The 17,837-nt window shown below is 47.0% G+C and overlaps 1 protein-coding gene across 3 annotated transcripts in view; it reads right to left on the bottom strand.

Annotated features, from left to right (window-relative positions):
* Window positions 1–17,837, bottom strand: part of arfgef1 (ADP-ribosylation factor guanine nucleotide-exchange factor 1 (brefeldin A-inhibited)) — a 65,574-nt gene that overhangs the window by 26,890 nt on the left and 20,847 nt on the right. For 2 of the 3 annotated variants that reach the window (XM_080855603.1, XM_080855604.1), the window contains exons 4-19: window positions 17,466–17,612; window positions 15,843–16,022; window positions 15,671–15,724; window positions 12,456–12,792; window positions 11,726–11,842; window positions 10,919–11,193; window positions 9,967–10,100; window positions 7,715–7,949; window positions 6,832–6,931; window positions 6,585–6,724; window positions 5,874–5,982; window positions 2,787–2,988; window positions 2,114–2,225; window positions 900–1,105; window positions 466–550; window positions 37–202 (exon numbers count right to left, since the gene is read on the bottom strand). In XM_080855603.1, the coding sequence (XP_080711729.1) occupies window positions 37–202; window positions 466–550; window positions 900–1,105; window positions 2,114–2,225; window positions 2,787–2,988; window positions 5,874–5,982; window positions 6,585–6,724; window positions 6,832–6,931; window positions 7,715–7,949; window positions 9,967–10,100; window positions 10,919–11,193; window positions 11,726–11,842; window positions 12,456–12,792; window positions 15,671–15,724; window positions 15,843–16,022; window positions 17,466–17,612 (2,599 nt within the window). The remainder of the gene's footprint in view (window positions 1–36; window positions 203–465; window positions 551–899; window positions 1,106–2,113; window positions 2,226–2,786; window positions 2,989–5,873; window positions 5,983–6,584; window positions 6,725–6,831; window positions 6,932–7,714; window positions 7,950–9,966; window positions 10,101–10,918; window positions 11,194–11,725; window positions 11,843–12,455; window positions 12,793–15,670; window positions 15,725–15,842; window positions 16,023–17,465; window positions 17,613–17,837) is intronic. The other variant, XM_080855605.1, reaches the window with a different exon arrangement.

Below are 17,837 nucleotides of genomic sequence, written 5' to 3'. Positions count from 1 at the left end.
AGAGGAGAGGAGAGGAGAGGAGAGGAGAGAACTCACTCTGTTTATTGGATTTGATGGTTAATTCCTTCGTCTCCTTCATGGCGATCTTCTTGCCAGCGATCTCGTCGTAGATGGCAGACAGATACTCCTCAGGCAGGTCTTTGCTGTCGTTAATCCCTCTGTTCATCTTGATGTACTGCTCTTTTGTCATTTTATTTTTTACCTGTGAAAAGGAAGACACGGATACGATAAAGACTTCAATAAAGAAAAAGGCTTTCTTTTCAGAAAATCCTCAGACAATCAGTGAATCAGATTTGAACTTTAAGATATGACGTATCAAAGCCTCTCAGTGTGACTTTCATAAGCGCCTTCATGATGAGGCTGATACACACTCTCAGTGTTTCTGGAGTCTGGAGTGATATCTGAGCGTGCCAGCAGAATGCATTAAGTCCACAAGCCTCGGATGTGACTGTGATGTGACATTACCTGTGGGCTGTGCAGGTCTGTTGTCAACATGATGATTGAGTAGGCCAGGACATATGCCGTGTCTGCACTGGCAAACTCCGTTTGTCTGGCAAAAAAGACAGAGAAAGAAATATAATGTAAATAATGTAGGACATGTATGTTGCATATTTTGTTTTGCTTTGGTAACACTTTCTGAATTGGTCATGTCAATAAAGCTTATTTGACTTAAAGACAGAATTTAAGGGAGAGAGGGGAGAGAGATGGATAGACAGAGATACAGAGATAGAAAGACAGAGCGATAAAGAGATAGATAGAGAGAGATTGAAAGGAAGACAGAGGAACAGATTGATGTTGAACTGAGGCAGAACATTTTCCTCCACCAGCATGACGGGACTGTCGCCCGCCCCAGTGGGAGGCGTTGTCTGATGATGGCGTGGGCGGGCGGGAGCACTCACCCCTGGTTGCATTCTAAGTATCTAGCAGCGAACTTCTCCATCAGACGATCGATCTTCTGCGCCTCCCCGGGGAGACGGAAGCCCTCAAGGAACAAACGGAGCGCCGACACAAAGTCCTTGCCCTGGAAGTCCATCTGGTCCACGAAGGCGTACATGACCTCTTTGTTCAAGCGATCGTTGTCCCCAAGAAGCTCTCCAACCTGAGTCTGCAGGGAGTCAAAAAAAAGACAAAGTGAGAAAGAGAGAGAGAGAGAGAGAGAGAGAGGGAGAGAGAGAGAGAGAGAGAAGCAGACACAGATAAAGAAGTGGAGCGAGGAGAAGAGAGAGATGGACGGACAGGCAGACAGATAAACAGATAGATGGATAGAGAGAGAAAGAGAAAGAGAAAAAAGTGAAAGATAGAAAGAGAGTCAAGGTCTGCGTGAATCTAATAGATGCACAGCTTTCCGTGCACTACACATCAGCAGCAGCAGCCTTTCCTGTGTGTCACAATACAATAAGGAGGCCTTTGGCGTGCTCATCCTGTGTGTGTGTGTGTGTGTGTGTGTGTGTGTGTGTGTGTGTGTGTGTGTGTGTGTGTGTGTGTGTGCGTCCTTATCCAGACTGTAGTCAGCGAGAGTGAGGCACAGTGGAGTACAGTGCTCCTCCATTTTCCCCTAAACGACACTAATGTGGTAAATACACATTTCATGTCACTTCACCCAGCTGTCAGATTAGCCCTGAGGAGCCCTTACTCCAGTGTGTCAGTGGGTCTGTGTGTGTTTATGTATGTGTGTGTGTATAGATGTTATGAATATTATTTTAGACAGACTGCATGACGTTGCCCTTGAGGGGCTGACAATCTACAGAGTGCAGAGTTACACACACACACACACACACACACACACACACACACACACACACACACACACACACACACACACACACACACACACACACACACACACACACTTCAGAACTAGTGCTTACAGTAGGATCTACTCTTCAGTCAGGTGCCATATTTACCCAGCCATGCATATTTACCCATTACAAACTAAATCAGATTTCTGACATAATGATATATACACAATGGCATATATTTTTTGAGTAACTGTGAAGCGATTGTTGTCATAAGCTGGCTCTTGGAGGTTTGAGATAGTTGCTATACAACTCCTGAGTACCTGCTCAGCACTGATTTAACAGACAAATACAGACTGAGAGTTAGGGCGGCTTACAGAATCAAGCCTCTCTTCTTGGTGTAAAAACTGGGCGATGTCCTCCGGGGTGGTTCCCAGCATGCCTTGCTCCTGCAGGTACTGGATGCCCCTCTTTGGTTTCTTGTTGAACCTAAGCAAATGGCCAGACAAGACAAGATGGCGTTTTAATGTAGCGGTTAGCACAACTGTGGACACTGCTATTTAATACCCTCAAAGAACCATTCTTCAAGTGGTGTGAGCTCATCTGACATTATACCTGTCTAGGACACCTGGAGTTCTACCCATTCCTTAAAATGAACTGCTCTAAATTAAACTATAACTGTATTATAACTAAACTGAACTGCTCTGAATTAAACTATAATTATACTATAACTGAACTGAGCTGATCTGAGTTAAACTATAACTGGACTATAACTGAACTGAACTGATCTGAATTAAACTATAACTGTACTATAACTGAACTGAACTGAACTGAACTGATCTGCATTAAACTATAACTGTACTATAACTGAAGTGATCTGATAAGAATTAAACTATAACTACTATATCTGAACTGAACTATAAACAATGTGTTTTTGTTTTAATGAGCGGACTTCTCCATCTCCAGAGCCATCATCCTACACGTGTGAGGAACAGTAGGGTGTAATATGACCCAGGTGTTTGAGTCAGGCAGGGGAGAGGGCAAGCTTACAGGTCAATCCCTTGCTCTATGATCTCTTTCTGCTGCTTGAGGACCTCAAACTGCTCGGGGTTGTCTGTGCCTGACATCTGTGTGCTGTAGCTCCCGATGCCCGAGGAGGCCGTGGAGTCCAGCGAGTTGATGCTCCCGTAGCGGTTAATGGTCTCCGGGTGCTTGCTGTCATTGGTGTCGAGCTCAGAAGGCTTCTCTTGGCCTGCGGTGAGTCAGACACACACACACACACACACACACACACACACACACACACACACACACACACACACACACACACACACACACACACACACACACACACACACACACACACACACACACACACACACACACACACACACACACACACACACACACACACACACACACACACGCACACACACCACAAAAAAGAGGAATAGGAACTGAGATGAGATTTAAAGGCCAATTCAAATGGTAGAGTCTGCAGCTAGGGTAGCTAGCTAGTGATACAGCAAAACGATTCATTAATGGTATTGCTAGGGGGTGAAAACTGCCCGGGGTTTCAGTCGCTTCTCAGCAGTGCCACACTGTGTGTATGTGTGTGTGTGTGTGTGTGTGTGTGTGTGTGTGTGTGTGTGTGTGTGTGTGTGTGTGTGTGTGTGTGTGGGTGTGTGCGCGTGTGTGTGTGCGTGTGCATGCGCGCATGAGCGTGCGCGTGTGCGTGTATGTGTGTGTGTGTGTGTGTGAGATAGTCAGTGTTCAGAGCACACTAAAGAAGGCCATTGCTCCAATAAAGACTTTGGCCTCCCATAAAGCCAGCGCTCTGGTTCAGTGGGTGCGGAGGTGGCCGGTTGCAGCCCTACGGTGCCAAGCCTGGGGGATGATAAGAACACCACTGTAAAAACAAACGGGTGGCTGGGCGTAGCAGACAGCTACTACTTGCAAAGTGAAATAGGAGACTTATTACGGATCGGAAACTCGCTAAAACATTCAGTGCATCACCACAGGGGGAAATCAGAGATGGCAGCCAGGCTACTCGTTTCAAGAACTGCATTTCAGATAATGAAGCGGGGAGGGAGGGAGGGAGGGAGGGAAGGAGAAAGAGAAAGAGAGAGAGAGGGAGAGAGAGAGAGCGGGAGGGAGAGAGAGAGTGGGAGGGAGGGAGGAAGGAGAGAGAGAGAGAGAAAGAGAGAGAGCGAGAGAGAGAGCGGGAGGGTGGGAGGGAGGGAAAGAGAAATAGAGAGAGAGGGAGGTAGCCTGGCTAGACTGCACAGCTCACTTACTCCATAATACAGAAGGGACGGGAGACTATTCCTACACCAGCATAAAATACAGCCAAGCATGGCTATTATAGGCATGACTTTTTACAGTGGAAAGACTTGGGCCAAAGGACACACAGCAAACACATACAGGCAAACCCCACCCCACACACATACACACACACACACACACACATACACTCTGCAGAATCAAGGCCAGAAACCTGAGACTAGGCAAACAGAGAGGCACAGAGGACAGCGGACTGGGTGACCTACGTCAGGGAGGGATCTAATGAGAGCTCCATTCCAGCCTTAATGGAACCCCCCTTTAATCAGTTCTACGGTCACTATGACGTCTGGTCTAGCAAATACACAAGACACTAGCCAGGAAGATTACCTGCTCTCGCTTTGATGTCGGCCCCAAAGACAAAGAACAAACAAGGTCAGAGTGGCTCTGCTAGCATAGCCGAGCACTAAATGTTTCCAAACAAGCACAAATGACAGCCATTAGCTGACTCACAGAGGAAGCCGGCATTGTGTGATACCTACAGTGTGTGTGTGTGTGTGTGTGTGTGTGTGTGTGTGTGTGTGTGTGTGTGTGTGTGGTTTTTAATTTGCATGTACATTGGCTTGGGAGAAAGCCAAACTTGGGAAATGCACTCCGTCTCACTCGGGCGAGCAGTCGAATCTTCTGGCACGGCGCTATATTTCATGACCACCGCAGGGGCTGTGGCGCTCAGATCTCGTCTTAGCGCTGTAACTAATGAAGTGGCCCCGATGTGGCGGTAGGAAGAGGAGGTAGTAATCAGCAGGGGAGGGGGGCGAAGTCACGGTTGCCTGAGTTTTAGATACTCATGGAGGGGAGTACCTGAGCCTTGGGATGGTAAACGGTGAAAGAGAAAGCCCAGACACTCTGGAACTGAAAGACCTGGTTAGGAAGCACTATTTTATTCAGTTCCCCAGAGTGCTTCCTTTTTACTAACATGGTGAAACAACCACTTAATTCTCTCTGTGACTCCCATATCAACTTAAACGCCCTTGTTGCCAGTAGGAAGACCCGACAGTGGAGACAACATTAAACACTTTAGATTCGTTTAGCGGCTTCCTCTTGCACCGCTCTGGTCCGCAGTGAGTAGTGGGGAAATGCTTTCAGTGGCTTCCACGTGTAATGCCCTGGTTTAACCGCGCTAAACTCTCCTCGAGCCTAAGGTTTTGTGAGGTATTAGCCTCGCCCGCACACTGGGGCTGGGGGAGCAGCCATGCCTGACGTGGCTGCTGTTTGATCCTAGGCAGGCTGCAGGACCGGAGGATTACAGGCCCAGGGTCTCCACTAACCTTCCCACAATCCACATCTCCGAGGCCCCCTCCCCCCCACCCCCCTCTAATCCACCTCCTGGAGACTGCAGCCCCCCCGCCCCCCAGCCTCCACCCCAGTCTTCATCCCAGGAGTCCCAGCTTGTGACACTGTTGATGTAGGGCTGCCCGGAGCCTGTTTAATTAAGATTAAAGTCCTGCCAGAACTGCCTCGCCCCCAAACGGTGGTTGCCTCCATCACCAGTGCAGCGTCTCTGAGCGCTGCTTATCCATGAGACCCAGAGGATGTGTCAGTAAGACTACAGTGCGGTCTGTGTTCCCCCGTCTACGGCCCACAGTGCAGAAGAGCTTGACTGATGTTACTCCACTGTGGCCTTCATCCGTTTCTCACAGATCAGCAGAGTGGAACACAGGCTGTTGCTCTGGCGACCAACATTGCTGTTAGCCGTCAAAGCCTTTATCACAGCTAAACCAATCAATGTGTGTGTGTGTGTCTGTGTGTGAGAGCTAGAGGCCATTAGGAGTGATGTGGTGTTTTGTCGGCTCTCACCAAGGCTGGTCTGGGAGTTGGGGTTGACGTATACTTCCTTGCTCCACTCCACCATGCACTTGAGGATGGAAACCAAACATTCCAGCCCTTTCTTCCTCAGGGTCAGCTCCTGTGGCACAGGTACAGGCACAGGCACAGGTTCACATTAGGACACATACTGTAGGTACATGTTTCAAAAATACACAACAATGCAAAGAAATTACAAAAGTTGTTAATATTTGAGGATGATCTGGATTAGGAGTTAGGAGTCTTAAAAAAAGAACCGTTTCGAAGCAGGAAATGAAATTATACCACTTCTTCATATGCTAATCTGATGTTTTTTTTTTTTTATTCTGCTTAGGGCCACTGCATTGGAGGATTTATTCCCCAGAAAAAGTCTGTGTTGAAACTTTCTTTTCTGGCAAGAAAAGTCCATATGGAACCTTTTCTATGACTTTTCTTGCCACACAGCACCTTTTGCAGAACTTTCCCTTCGCTTACAAAGTAGATTATTTTAGGATTCTGCCACAGATATATAAAAAGTTTTCAAACGATTTCTAGGAATACAGCAGATAGTAAGCAGATACTGTTGCAATGTAGAGGCTGACGACGCAGAGAACAGGAGTGAAAACAGAAACTTTGCCGAAATAAAGTATCACAGTTTTTTTTATTCAGCCAGGCTGCAACATATCACATCCAGGGAGTTGTACAGTCCGAGGGGGGGGTTCTCACCTGTAAGGGGGTCGTGCCACACTCATGGCCCGCTCGACCCTGTGCAATCTTGGAAAGGTCATTGACGAGCCTTTCGAATATATTAGCAGCATTCAAGTCACAATCATAGTTCACATAAATGTCCACCACACTCTGGGCATCTGAAAGCACAGACAAGGAGAAACACAGTCAACACGGAAACACACGACACACGGAAACGAAGGACAGTTATTTTTTTTAGGTGAGGGACACTTTCAAGGACACCCACCAGCACATATTCTGGTAAGAGTCTGAATGACCATCCACTTGTGGTCATAGGAGCTAGTGGACGTCTCTAGAATGTACAGAAAAATCTCCTTGAAAAACACCTGAGGAGAAAAACAAGCGACACATGAGTAATTATACACACAAGAGCACCTTGAGGGACTTCAGCTTAAAGAACACTCTGCATTAAAGCGCAGGAGAGGTCTGGGGAGCTAAGATGCAGCATCATCAGGAGGAGTAATGGCTGAAACAGGGGGAGTTTGAGATGGAAACATGTGGCAGATTAACTGGCGTCCTGGTGGGGAGAACATGCATCCTAAACGCCCTGAACACTAGCAGTATAGCAGATCCCCACCAATGGGCTAAAGAGAGGGGGAGTGAGGGAAAGAGAGGGGGAGTGAGGCAAGGATGAGGAGTGAGATGGGCTGAGGCATTGAGGGGGGGTGTGTGTGTGTGTGTGTGTGTGTGTGTGTGTGTGTGTGTAAGTGATAGAGACAGAGAGAGAGAGGCAGTAGGAGAGGGAAAGGGAGATACAGGGACAGGCAGAGTGCCAAAGAAGAGAGAAGAGAGAGAGCTTGAGAAAGAGAGAGAGACAGAGAGAGAATGAGAGAGAGACAGAGAGAGACAGCAGGAGGGAGAGTAGGAGAGAGACAGAGAGAGACAGCAGGAGGGAGAGTGAGAGATTGCACTGCTGCAGTTGAGTGCTATTACAGGACTTCATCCCTGGCCGTCTCTGCCTACTCCCCCCCCTGTCAGCAAGCTGCTCAGCTGACTGATGTGGACGTGTGGAAGTGTGTGTGGTTTATGAAGGCAGAGAAAAAGTACATGTCTAATGGATGGTGGCGGCAGTTGTGGTGGTGTGTGTGTGTGGGGGGGGAATAAAGCACCTCAATTTGCATCTTCAGATGGGTCTTGAAGTTGGACAGCAGCGTGAGGAAGATGGAGAGCGACAGCTCGAAGACCTCGGGGACGGACGAGACGCCGTTCTTGGAGAGCGCCACGCACAGATACTGCTTGATGGCGTTGATGAACATCTCGTTGGTCTTGAAGATGGGCCCCGCATTCTGCAGGATGGACAGCAGCAGCTGCAGAGACAGGACCTTTGACCTCAGCTCATGGGACCTGTGGGGCGTGACAGGGTTAGACAGGTCAAAGTTCAGCGCTGGCACGAGGCATCAGGACCAACACAGCAGATGGAGGACGCATGAAGCTTAATTGGTTGTTGTTTACACTGCTGGGGTCATCGTGAGAGCAGGTGGACAGAAGAGGCCCAGTCACATTAATAATAGGACACTGTCCTTCAAGATAGCAAGCCTTATTCAATGTATATTTACATACTTTTTAAAATAAAACCAACTTCAAAAATACTTTCTTGTATGTGTTTATATAAAAGTGTAAAATATATAGTTGTACAGGTTTAACTGGCTGATCTTACATCCATGTTACTACAAACATGATTGGTTAGGGTAAGTGAATGCATGACTTTGCTCTTGTGCCAAGCCTAGAGTATTCTACCAGAGTGTTTGAATAGGGATGGAGTGATTTGCATGGCATGTGGTCAATGTGGGACAGTGTGTGCTAAGCCAAACAGGCCCAGCAGACAATGGCTGGAGATTTAATGCTTTCCTGTACACTGCCCACCACAGAATTGGATTAAACCAGATTTGACAACAAATGACATAATATTAGTAACATAATAAAAGCTGGTTTTCTGGAAGCATGACAGAGCTGATATTACTACTTAATCATGCCCGTGCCGGTTCTGTCGACTGAAATATGCGTTCATCAGTTTACAAATGAGTCAGCACTTTGTGGCATGCATCTACCAAACACACAATAATTCAGCCATAAATGACAAACACACGGAGCTCGGAGGCCATTCTGGGAGCCTGAAATGAGTATTCTTGAGGTGCAACACTATTTCTCATTTTGAGACCGGCCACGCCAGCCCTCCCTGAGCAATCGATATGGTGGATGTCAAGCTGCTGAATCACTGCTACTGTTCAGTGTGCGGGTGGTACGAACCAACAGGAACAAACAGGAACAAACAGGAACAACACCACAGCACCAGCTTAACAACAGGTGACTATTCGCCCTTATGGACAACTAATACGTTTAAGTTGATGGACCAATAAAGGCATAAAGTGAGGAGTGTCTGTGAATAAATATCGCTGTTTTTGAGCCTCTGGTAAATGGTATGTCAGCATTGTGCACTTCTATTTACACCATCATCTGAAAGAGCCACCACCCTGGTTCTTTCATGAGAAAAACTACAAAGACCACGCCACTCCCACTACGGCCACTCTGTGGCCCCGCCCTCAGATAGCCTTTTATGACAGAAAATCTATCTCTGTAGCGATCTGCTTTCAAAGTTATCAGCTGAAATAGTCGTGAGGTAAATCTCCTGGGGGGTGGGTGAGGGAGGGGCAGGGGTGGTGGTGAGGAAGGCCTTGGCCTCTCTGCCACACAGAAAGATCAATACTGCAGCAACACTACAAGCAGGCCTGCTCTTCATTGCCATGCGTGACTGATGGAAATGAATGGCTGCTCTCTAAATGCCTTTGTCTGTGGGAAACATCGCTTCCTCCCATGCACACACGCAAACACCAATGGACACTCACTGTCACACAGGCACACACATGCACACAATTAGACAGTCTTTCTTTCTTTCTTTGTTTCTTTCTCTCACTCTCACACACACACACACACACACACACACACACACACACACACACACACACACACACACACAGAGAGAGAGAAACGCTCTTCTGGGAAAGGACTATTCCTGACACCAACTGCAAGCACCTTTCCTCTGTCACCTTGTCTCTTCTCCCTATGCATTCTGGGCCACAGCCATACGGCTCCACATCAACATTATGCAGGACACCAGCCATCTTGGATTGAATTACATACACAAACCAGATTCGGAAAATCCAGTTACGCAAACATGCCAATCAGATTTGGAAAACGTGCAGTCCTCTGTGAATACAACTGCAGCATTCTCAAATTGTATTGAACCCATCCCAGATCTGATTAGGTCCTCTTGTTATGTTCAGCAGGGGAATATAAACAGTACGAGTTGCATGTGTCATGCTGTATTTTCTAGGGGAGTTCTATTCAGGGGAAGGACGCTTACTTTGGATCTGGGGGTCCGTCGGATAGGGGCTTCATAGACAGCTTGCAGAGAGAGCGGAACACTAAGAAGGCATCCTTTTGCAGAATGTGGGAGAACTTAGCACCAGGTGCAGGTCCTGTAGTAGTTCCCGATTCCTACAACAAATAAAGAAGAGAAGTTGAATATTAAAGAACAAATATGAAGCTGAAAGATCCTGCAAACACTTTTTGTTGTTGTCGTTGAACGACTTCAGTGGTTTAGGATTGTCAGAATCTTGTCGACCAAGCTCTTCATCAAACCTGGCTCCTGTAATCCAAATAAACTGCATGATTTTGTGAACATAAGACACCTGATAAATCACTTGGCCACACACACACACATTCGGTCATTAGCCTACTCCAGACTGACGTCAGCGGGTTAAACATCTGCAGCAGCATCCCAGCCCTGAAGACACTCCGCAGTACAGCCATCTTCCACTCCTCCAGTAAAAAAAAGAAACCATTACTTTAACTGCTGGCTGCAATAGCCTGCATCTGGAGGCCTACCACAGAGTCTGGCTCAGTCTAACAGGCCTAATGCAGCCAAAACTGGCCCTGAGGGAAGGGGTATTACCGCCTTACAGCCAGGTGCATTTGATTACGGTTCTAACTAAAACCTGCAGCGTGGCACACCTCCACTGGGACCCGGCACAACAGCTGGAGTGGGAAAGCTACAACTCCACGCCAGCCTGCTATGGTAGGGTTCTGACCCACATCCAAAGAAACACATTAAAAAGGTTCACATTCAAAGTGGCAAACAAAGGAACAAGGCAAGGAGCGGCACACGGGCGAATCTCCCAAGAGGATTTATAATAACGTTTCGATCCTGAAGGATGGTCCTCGAATCGTTGCAATAAATGACTTGGGAGATTCAACCGTGTGCTGCTCCTTACCTTGTTCCTCCGGATACGCCCCACAGCCGGTTTGAGTCTCACCTGAGTGTCGTTGGAGGAGACGGAGAGCCTGTCGTCAGGCAGGGACGGAGTGAAGCTGGCCGAGATGGGCGTGCCGGGGATGCCGTTGGCGTGCACGTTCTCGCTGTCGCTCCCCAGTGCCCCCTCGTCCTCCAGCGAGTTGGGCGTGCTCTCGGCCGGCTCAGGCTCGGGCTCGGGCTCGGGCTCAGGCTCGGGCTCAGGTTCAGGCTCGGGCTCGGCCTCCCCAGGACCCTCCTTAGCATCTGAACACAGATGAACAGGGTCCAGGCAGGTCCCTTTGGGGTGGTTGAAAATACATGTGTAAAAACTGCACCAACTGCAAGGACCACGTTCAAGTGCTTGCCAGGGTTAGGAGTTATGGTGGTAAGTCAGGTTCATAGAAGGTCATAGAAGGTACATAGAAGTCCTCCTATTTCTCAGTCATAAGTGTGATTTTGCCATTTAGTGCACATCTATATCTAGTGCATACAAGTCTAAATAACAGACTGAATGCGTTTAACCATTGTGCTACAGTCACTTTGTGTGTTTTCTATATGATGTTGCTTTGTCACCCATCACCTTTAACAGTGGTAAACATTTACGGTTTTTCTGTACTGATGTTGGGCGCAACACATTGTTTTTAGGTAATTTACTCGGGTGTGATACCACAAACGCTGACAAGAAAACTGAAACAGCTGGCAGGGTGTAGGTGTCATCAGCCCTCACAGATGCAGTCTCTCACACACACACACACACACACACACACACACAGCTGACTATTACTTTGGCAGTACCCCTGACCGGCCCAGTGCAAGACAGCAAACCCACCTCCTGCCACAGTGTTGACCACCTCCTGCAGTATGCTCTGCACAATCTCCTGAGCCTTCTCCTCGTAGTTCGGAGTCCCTTCTCCCTCCATCGCATCCATTTTGTGCTGTGCTGCACCTGAGAGGAAATATATAAAAAATATATATATAAAAATTTGACTAAACTGATTAAAATGATGATTTAAGGTCCTTGGCCAATCCTGAATATGACTGTTCTAGTCCCTCTGTCTCCATGAATTTTCTAATTTGGTCTGTAATGAGAACATTTAGCGAGTGAAGGTTATAGCCGCCTCACTAATGTAATGCACTGAGACAGAGAGGCACCACTGGTGTCTTACGCAACAGAGACGAGTCGCTTCTCTGATAATTCGCCTAAGAGAACACAGGAAAATGTCAAGGCCAACTTGCTCTGCGAGAAAAAAAATCTTCAATCTTCTTTAATTGGGATGGGGTGGGGTGGGGTTTGATGGGTTGTGGTGGGGTGGGATGAGATGGGGTCTTGTGTAAGGTGGTTAGAAACACACACTTGTCTGCATCTTCTACCTGTGTTCTGCTCTACCTGGTCTATCCATATGTGTGTACACACATCACTGCATGTCTGAAAGTGTGTTTCTCTTCAGCCCAAGTTCTCTGTGTTTTCTCCACAGTGCTTCAGTGTGTGCACACATATGTGTGTGTGGTATGTGTGTTTGTTTCGAGATCAGATCGGTTTGCGTGTGCACGTTACTTACTCTGCGCCGCGGCTGTGGCCTGGTCGGCTTCAGTCTGCTCATTCTCTGCGGCACAGAACTCGGAACCGTTCTCAGGCTCAGGATTCTCGTAAGGGGGCGAGGAGGGGGAGGAGCCCCTCTCGCCCTCTTCGGTCTTCCCCCCTCCCTCGCTGGGCTCCTGGGGCGGTGGCGGCCGGGGTGGGGGGGCCTTGGCTGGGGGGGTACCGGCGTGCTGCTGCTGGGGTTGGGGCTGCTGTGGCTGTGGCTGGGGCTGCTGCTGGGGGGAGTCCGGTTCCTGCTGGCTGAGGGGGGAGTGCTGCCGGTGCCGCTCGCGCTCCATCTGCTTCGCCTCCTGGAGCTGGGGTGAGGGGGGTAGGGATTCACACACACACACACACACACACACACACACACACACACACACACACACACACACACACACACACACACACACACACACACACACACACACACACAAACAAACACACACACACACGGACACATGGACAGACGTGCACACCCACACGCACACACACACACACACACACACACACACACACACACACACACACACACACACACACACACACACACACGCGCGCACACACACACGCGCACACACACACGCGCACACACACACACACACACACACACACAAAAATACACACAGAGAAAACACACAAACAAAAGCAGAAGATTACTATAGTTTAACGCAGAGAAAGCATCCATCACCTCACATCCCCCTGTAATTACAGACTTGTTAGCACAGCCGACACCCCCACTTCAATCTGGGGTGACTCTGGGGGCCCAGGTAACACACAGCTGCCCCCGAACTCAAAGCTCCGAGGAACAGAGAGACAACACACTTCAATCATCTAAGTCTTGTTTTTGTCAAAAAATGCATTGTTACATGGAAACCAAAGGACATGCATATGAAGTAATGATCCGTTGTAATGCAAAAGCAAAGCATCCATGCTTGGCGTCATCAACTGATGCACTTGTGCTGGGCTGTAAAAGAATGGTATAACTCAACAGTAGACTTATGTATGTGATTCCTATATGGTATAACTCAACAGTAGACTTATGTATGTGATTCCCTTATGGTATCTTTTTCCTATAAGCATGGTTAGGTCTTGGAGAAACAGTAAAAGCATAAACACACCTGCCTTCACAAGTCAACAGATGGCAAACACTATTAAAGGTTAAACATTTCAAACCCTTTCACACCATTAGCAGTGTGTGATTAGAAGGCTGTCTGAGAGGGTTTGTGCATGTGGTCCTGATCAGACATATAATTAGATATTATGCACCTGACGGGGAAAGGCTTGTGCTATGTTGATATGAAAGAAAATGTCCATAGCCCATGTCACAGATTTATACAGAACATAATGGCTATGCAACACTGCTTATCTGGCTCGCTGAGTTGCTCTTTGAGAGGAAGCTAAGTGGTCTGTTAGCCTGGAGCCTGTCTAGTCTCCTTGCATGAACCTGTGTGACCCTTGATACAATGTCTCTTGTCTTGCAAACAAATTCCTTGTACTATATGCATTCATGTATGTAACCATAGTCAGGCTTGAAATGAGCTTAACTAAGACTTAACTATTATTGGGATTTGGTGGCCGTGGGTACAAAGTACTGAATTAATACATTACAGACACATTACTGAATTAATACAAAGGGGATCTAAATATGTTTTCAAATAAGAATGAACTAATTGAGATGCTGACCCACTCCTGTGATAAAAAAACAAGGAAGTCAAGGAAGTTTTCTCAAAGCATAAATCCAATGAAAAGATATCAGATGTTCAATTTATCACGGTTAACACCAAAGCTACCCAGGCTCAGAGAGACACCAGAAATAACCTTTGTTTCCGTTCCTCACTAAAGAAATATATTTATGCATTAAGCAAAGAGATCAGCCAAGCACATCACCGCCTTGGCACATTAAATCCAGAGTTATCGTACGCACTCCGATTACATGCGTAGGTGTAGTGGGGGCACAGGGGCTGCCAAGACAGAGAGTTGGATTCCAGCCCTTGGATATCTGTTCCTTCAAAGCATCGCGGGTGAAGCTGCTAAAGGGTTTTGAACTGCAGGCCCGCGAACAGCCCACACTGGCACATTTAGTATGCAGCTCATGAATACACTCCCCTGGAAGCGTTTCAGACACACTCTCTGCATTTTAATCTGTCCTAATGAACATGGCACAGACCTGTCGCGCAATTATCACATGGCGATCTGACGTGGCGTGCATCAACCGCTCAGGCACGGAACTCCCGTCAAAGGCCCGTCAATACTGCAGAGGGGGCTAATTAATGAGGGTCACAAGTCTATGTCGATCACCTCTCAAGTTTAGCCACATCAGATGAAACACAGCAAGGGCCCACAATGGCGTCTCTCCCATACCAAGACCAGAGTGCCAAGGGATGGAGGATCAATGTTCTTTGTTTCACAGCCAGACTATGCAAGCCCAACTTGCTGGCAAACGGCTTGTCTTTGCACGCTATGTGCACAAAGCCATGTAATCCACAACCAGGGTTGAGGAGTAACTAGTTACATGTAACTAAGTTATGTAGTTAGATTAACAAATTATTGAATTTACAGTTACTGAGAATAGAATGCATCATTAAATTACAATTACTACTCAAAATGTTGGTGATTACAAAGGGGCTATATCCAAATATATCCCTTCTGTTAAAAGCTTTCAAGCTGATTTGTAGAACTCATTATTCATTCTGCTGCATCTTGCATCTTTTCGCCATCTAGACTGGCTCCATCCATTTGGCTGCATGGGCTAAGATTTTGAGCGCTTGGTTAACCTATCAGGTTAACAGAAGACTGAGGTCGCCAGTTTTGAGCTTCAGAAAGTGGTGGATCTGTTGAAACCTCGTAAACTGTGGTAACTGTGCTATAATTCGATCTCACCAACATGCCTTTGTTCTGTTGTTCATCACACACCACACGCGCACACACACACACACACACACACACTCTGTCAACTCAAAAGGATGGAAATAACGTTCATACACACACTTATATATTGAGAGAGAACTGGATGACACTGGATGTGGAAACAAAGTTGCAGGCAAAAGAACTGAAGCCACGGCAAGCACATTTTAAAACACAACATCAGGTAAGAGGACTACTGTAGAATAAGGTACTGATGGATGAAGCCAAAGCACAAAACCAGAGGAGTTCAGATCAAGCAATAATTCAAGGCAGTCCTCTACTCTTTACCTGACGATCACGCTTCCTGGAAGCCAAAGCCCAAGTAATCTTGTGATTTGTAAGCTATATTTCAAGAAGGAGGGGAAGGGAGAAGTTCAAGTCAAGAAGAAAAAAAGATAGGTTAGAACAAGCGTTTCTTCTCCCCCTGTATTGCTGATTGAGACGTGCGGAGGGGACTTACTGCTTGGTTCTCCATTCGGGCGAATATGACATTCAGCATCTGGGTGAGAGTGGCCTTGGCGGTGGTCTGGTTGATGAGGTTTTTGCTGGCCAGATAGATGTTGTAGCATGTCCGCACAGCCTGAAGCACGGTGCCCTCATGGATCTCGATGTTCTGGGATGTTACTGCAGTGAGCAAGGCCTGACAAAGGAGAGAGAGCGTGCAATTAGGGCAAATTTAATAAACTGCAATACAATGCTAGCCATTATGCTCCATCTCAATTCAATTCAGTTTCTATCACTCGTAAAAACAAGTATGGTAAATACCCAAGCTCTAAATCCCTACTCTACCAGAAGTGAGCTGGGAGACTGGGAAATGTACTTTCAAAATGAAGAAGTCTTCAGTATAACCCAGTCCATGTTGTTTCGAAACCAGCACAGATTCCATACAAGAGAGTGAGTATATAATAATCTTACAATAATCTTCGCACACAGGAAGGACAAGGGTCAAGTTAAAAAATCTTTGCCTTGCCGACTTGTCAGTATTCTCCTAAACCTACACTTTCACCTTAAGTGGTTTTACACCACTAGCACCGTGCTCTGGGATGTGATGACACAGAGCTACTGAGTCCAGCCCACATGCTCTAAATCCAGTGGACTTTCTTCCAGAACATTCCCAGCCAGTCTTACACAACAGTACCGGGGGGTAAACAATGATGGTCTAACTTGACAGGGCAGTGGGAAAACAGACTCTGGGTTGGGCAGTTGCTCCACATTCAGAAAGTAGGGCTTGTACACCTGCACTTGACCCAGTCAAGCACGAACCGGCGGTGGCGCCGACGACTCGGGTTTCATAAGATGTGACAGGTCAACAAAAGAACTTCCCCTTCAGAGAAGCCACGGCAGGCCCCCTTCACATCGTTCTCTTCGCCATGGCAACCCAGGCTAATATAGCCTAACCAAATACATTTTATTTACTCAGTTCTCTTGGTGTGGCTCAGCAGCCGTGAAGTGGCACAGGAGTGGGGTTCCATGCAACATGGTAGCTATTAAACACGATGAAGTAGCTATTCCAAGCCTGCATGATTGTCATCTTATCAGATAAGCTGAGAGCACTCAAGGTCTGAAGTACACAATTAATTTGCATGGTATCCTTAATAAATTACATTATAAAAGGAAGGTACACACTTAAAGCATATAAACACTCCTACTCTTCTGTCTTTATATCATGACATCATGTTTCAGTGGAAAAGTCCAAAAATCTGGAGAGATTGAGATGTACAGGGTGCATCTACACCATCAAATAGGGCCTCTGGTTAGGCCCCAGATCTTTATAAAACCTATTATTAATCTTCAACAATAATGCAATTTGCACAAACTCAATTGAGATGTGCAAAGAAGAATGATCATAATCAGTACCACACTATTAAGCCCTACACGTTAAGGTTTTTAACTGAAGTTAAAGCAATGCACTGGTGCTGGATTGGAACTCAGTGATGGCTAACATTAACCAGATGCAGGTACTGGTACTGGGATATAAGTGCCAGTGTTGGTATTAGTAGATCCGCATACTGATTTTCGTCAAACATCTCCGCACCAGCCTGGGAGCACGGGGGTGTCATGGGGTTCTCACGGTCTAACCAACCTTAATGATCTGGAGCTGGACGCCCTCGTCTGTCTGGGGGCCCTGGAAGCAGCCGCATATGGTCTCGATGATCCTGTCGATGAGCTTCTTGCCCGGGGCCGTGCTGTCCGGGGCGCTCCCCGTCAGGTGGCCATATGCAATCAGTTTCTGTCCAACCAAGAGACAAGGGCAGTGTGTAAACAACAGACCACAGGAGCACACAGCATATACACACAATACAAACTGGGGTTTTAATGGATAAGACCATTGTTAGAGTTAATGTTAATCTGAAATAAAAATACAACTATAGTATCCACATAGCAATTGTGGATTTTTAGTGTATTCAAGGTTACTGAATGAGCAGTATGATAAAAAAGTGGTTTTCATCAATAA

This window comes from Sprattus sprattus (assembly GCF_963457725.1).
Source record: "Sprattus sprattus genome assembly, chromosome: 17".
NCBI classification, from domain to species: domain Eukaryota; kingdom Metazoa; phylum Chordata; class Actinopteri; order Clupeiformes; family Clupeidae; genus Sprattus; species Sprattus sprattus.
The sequence above is the reverse complement of the archived record's forward strand: the minus strand, read 5'-3'. Positions and strand labels throughout refer to the sequence as shown.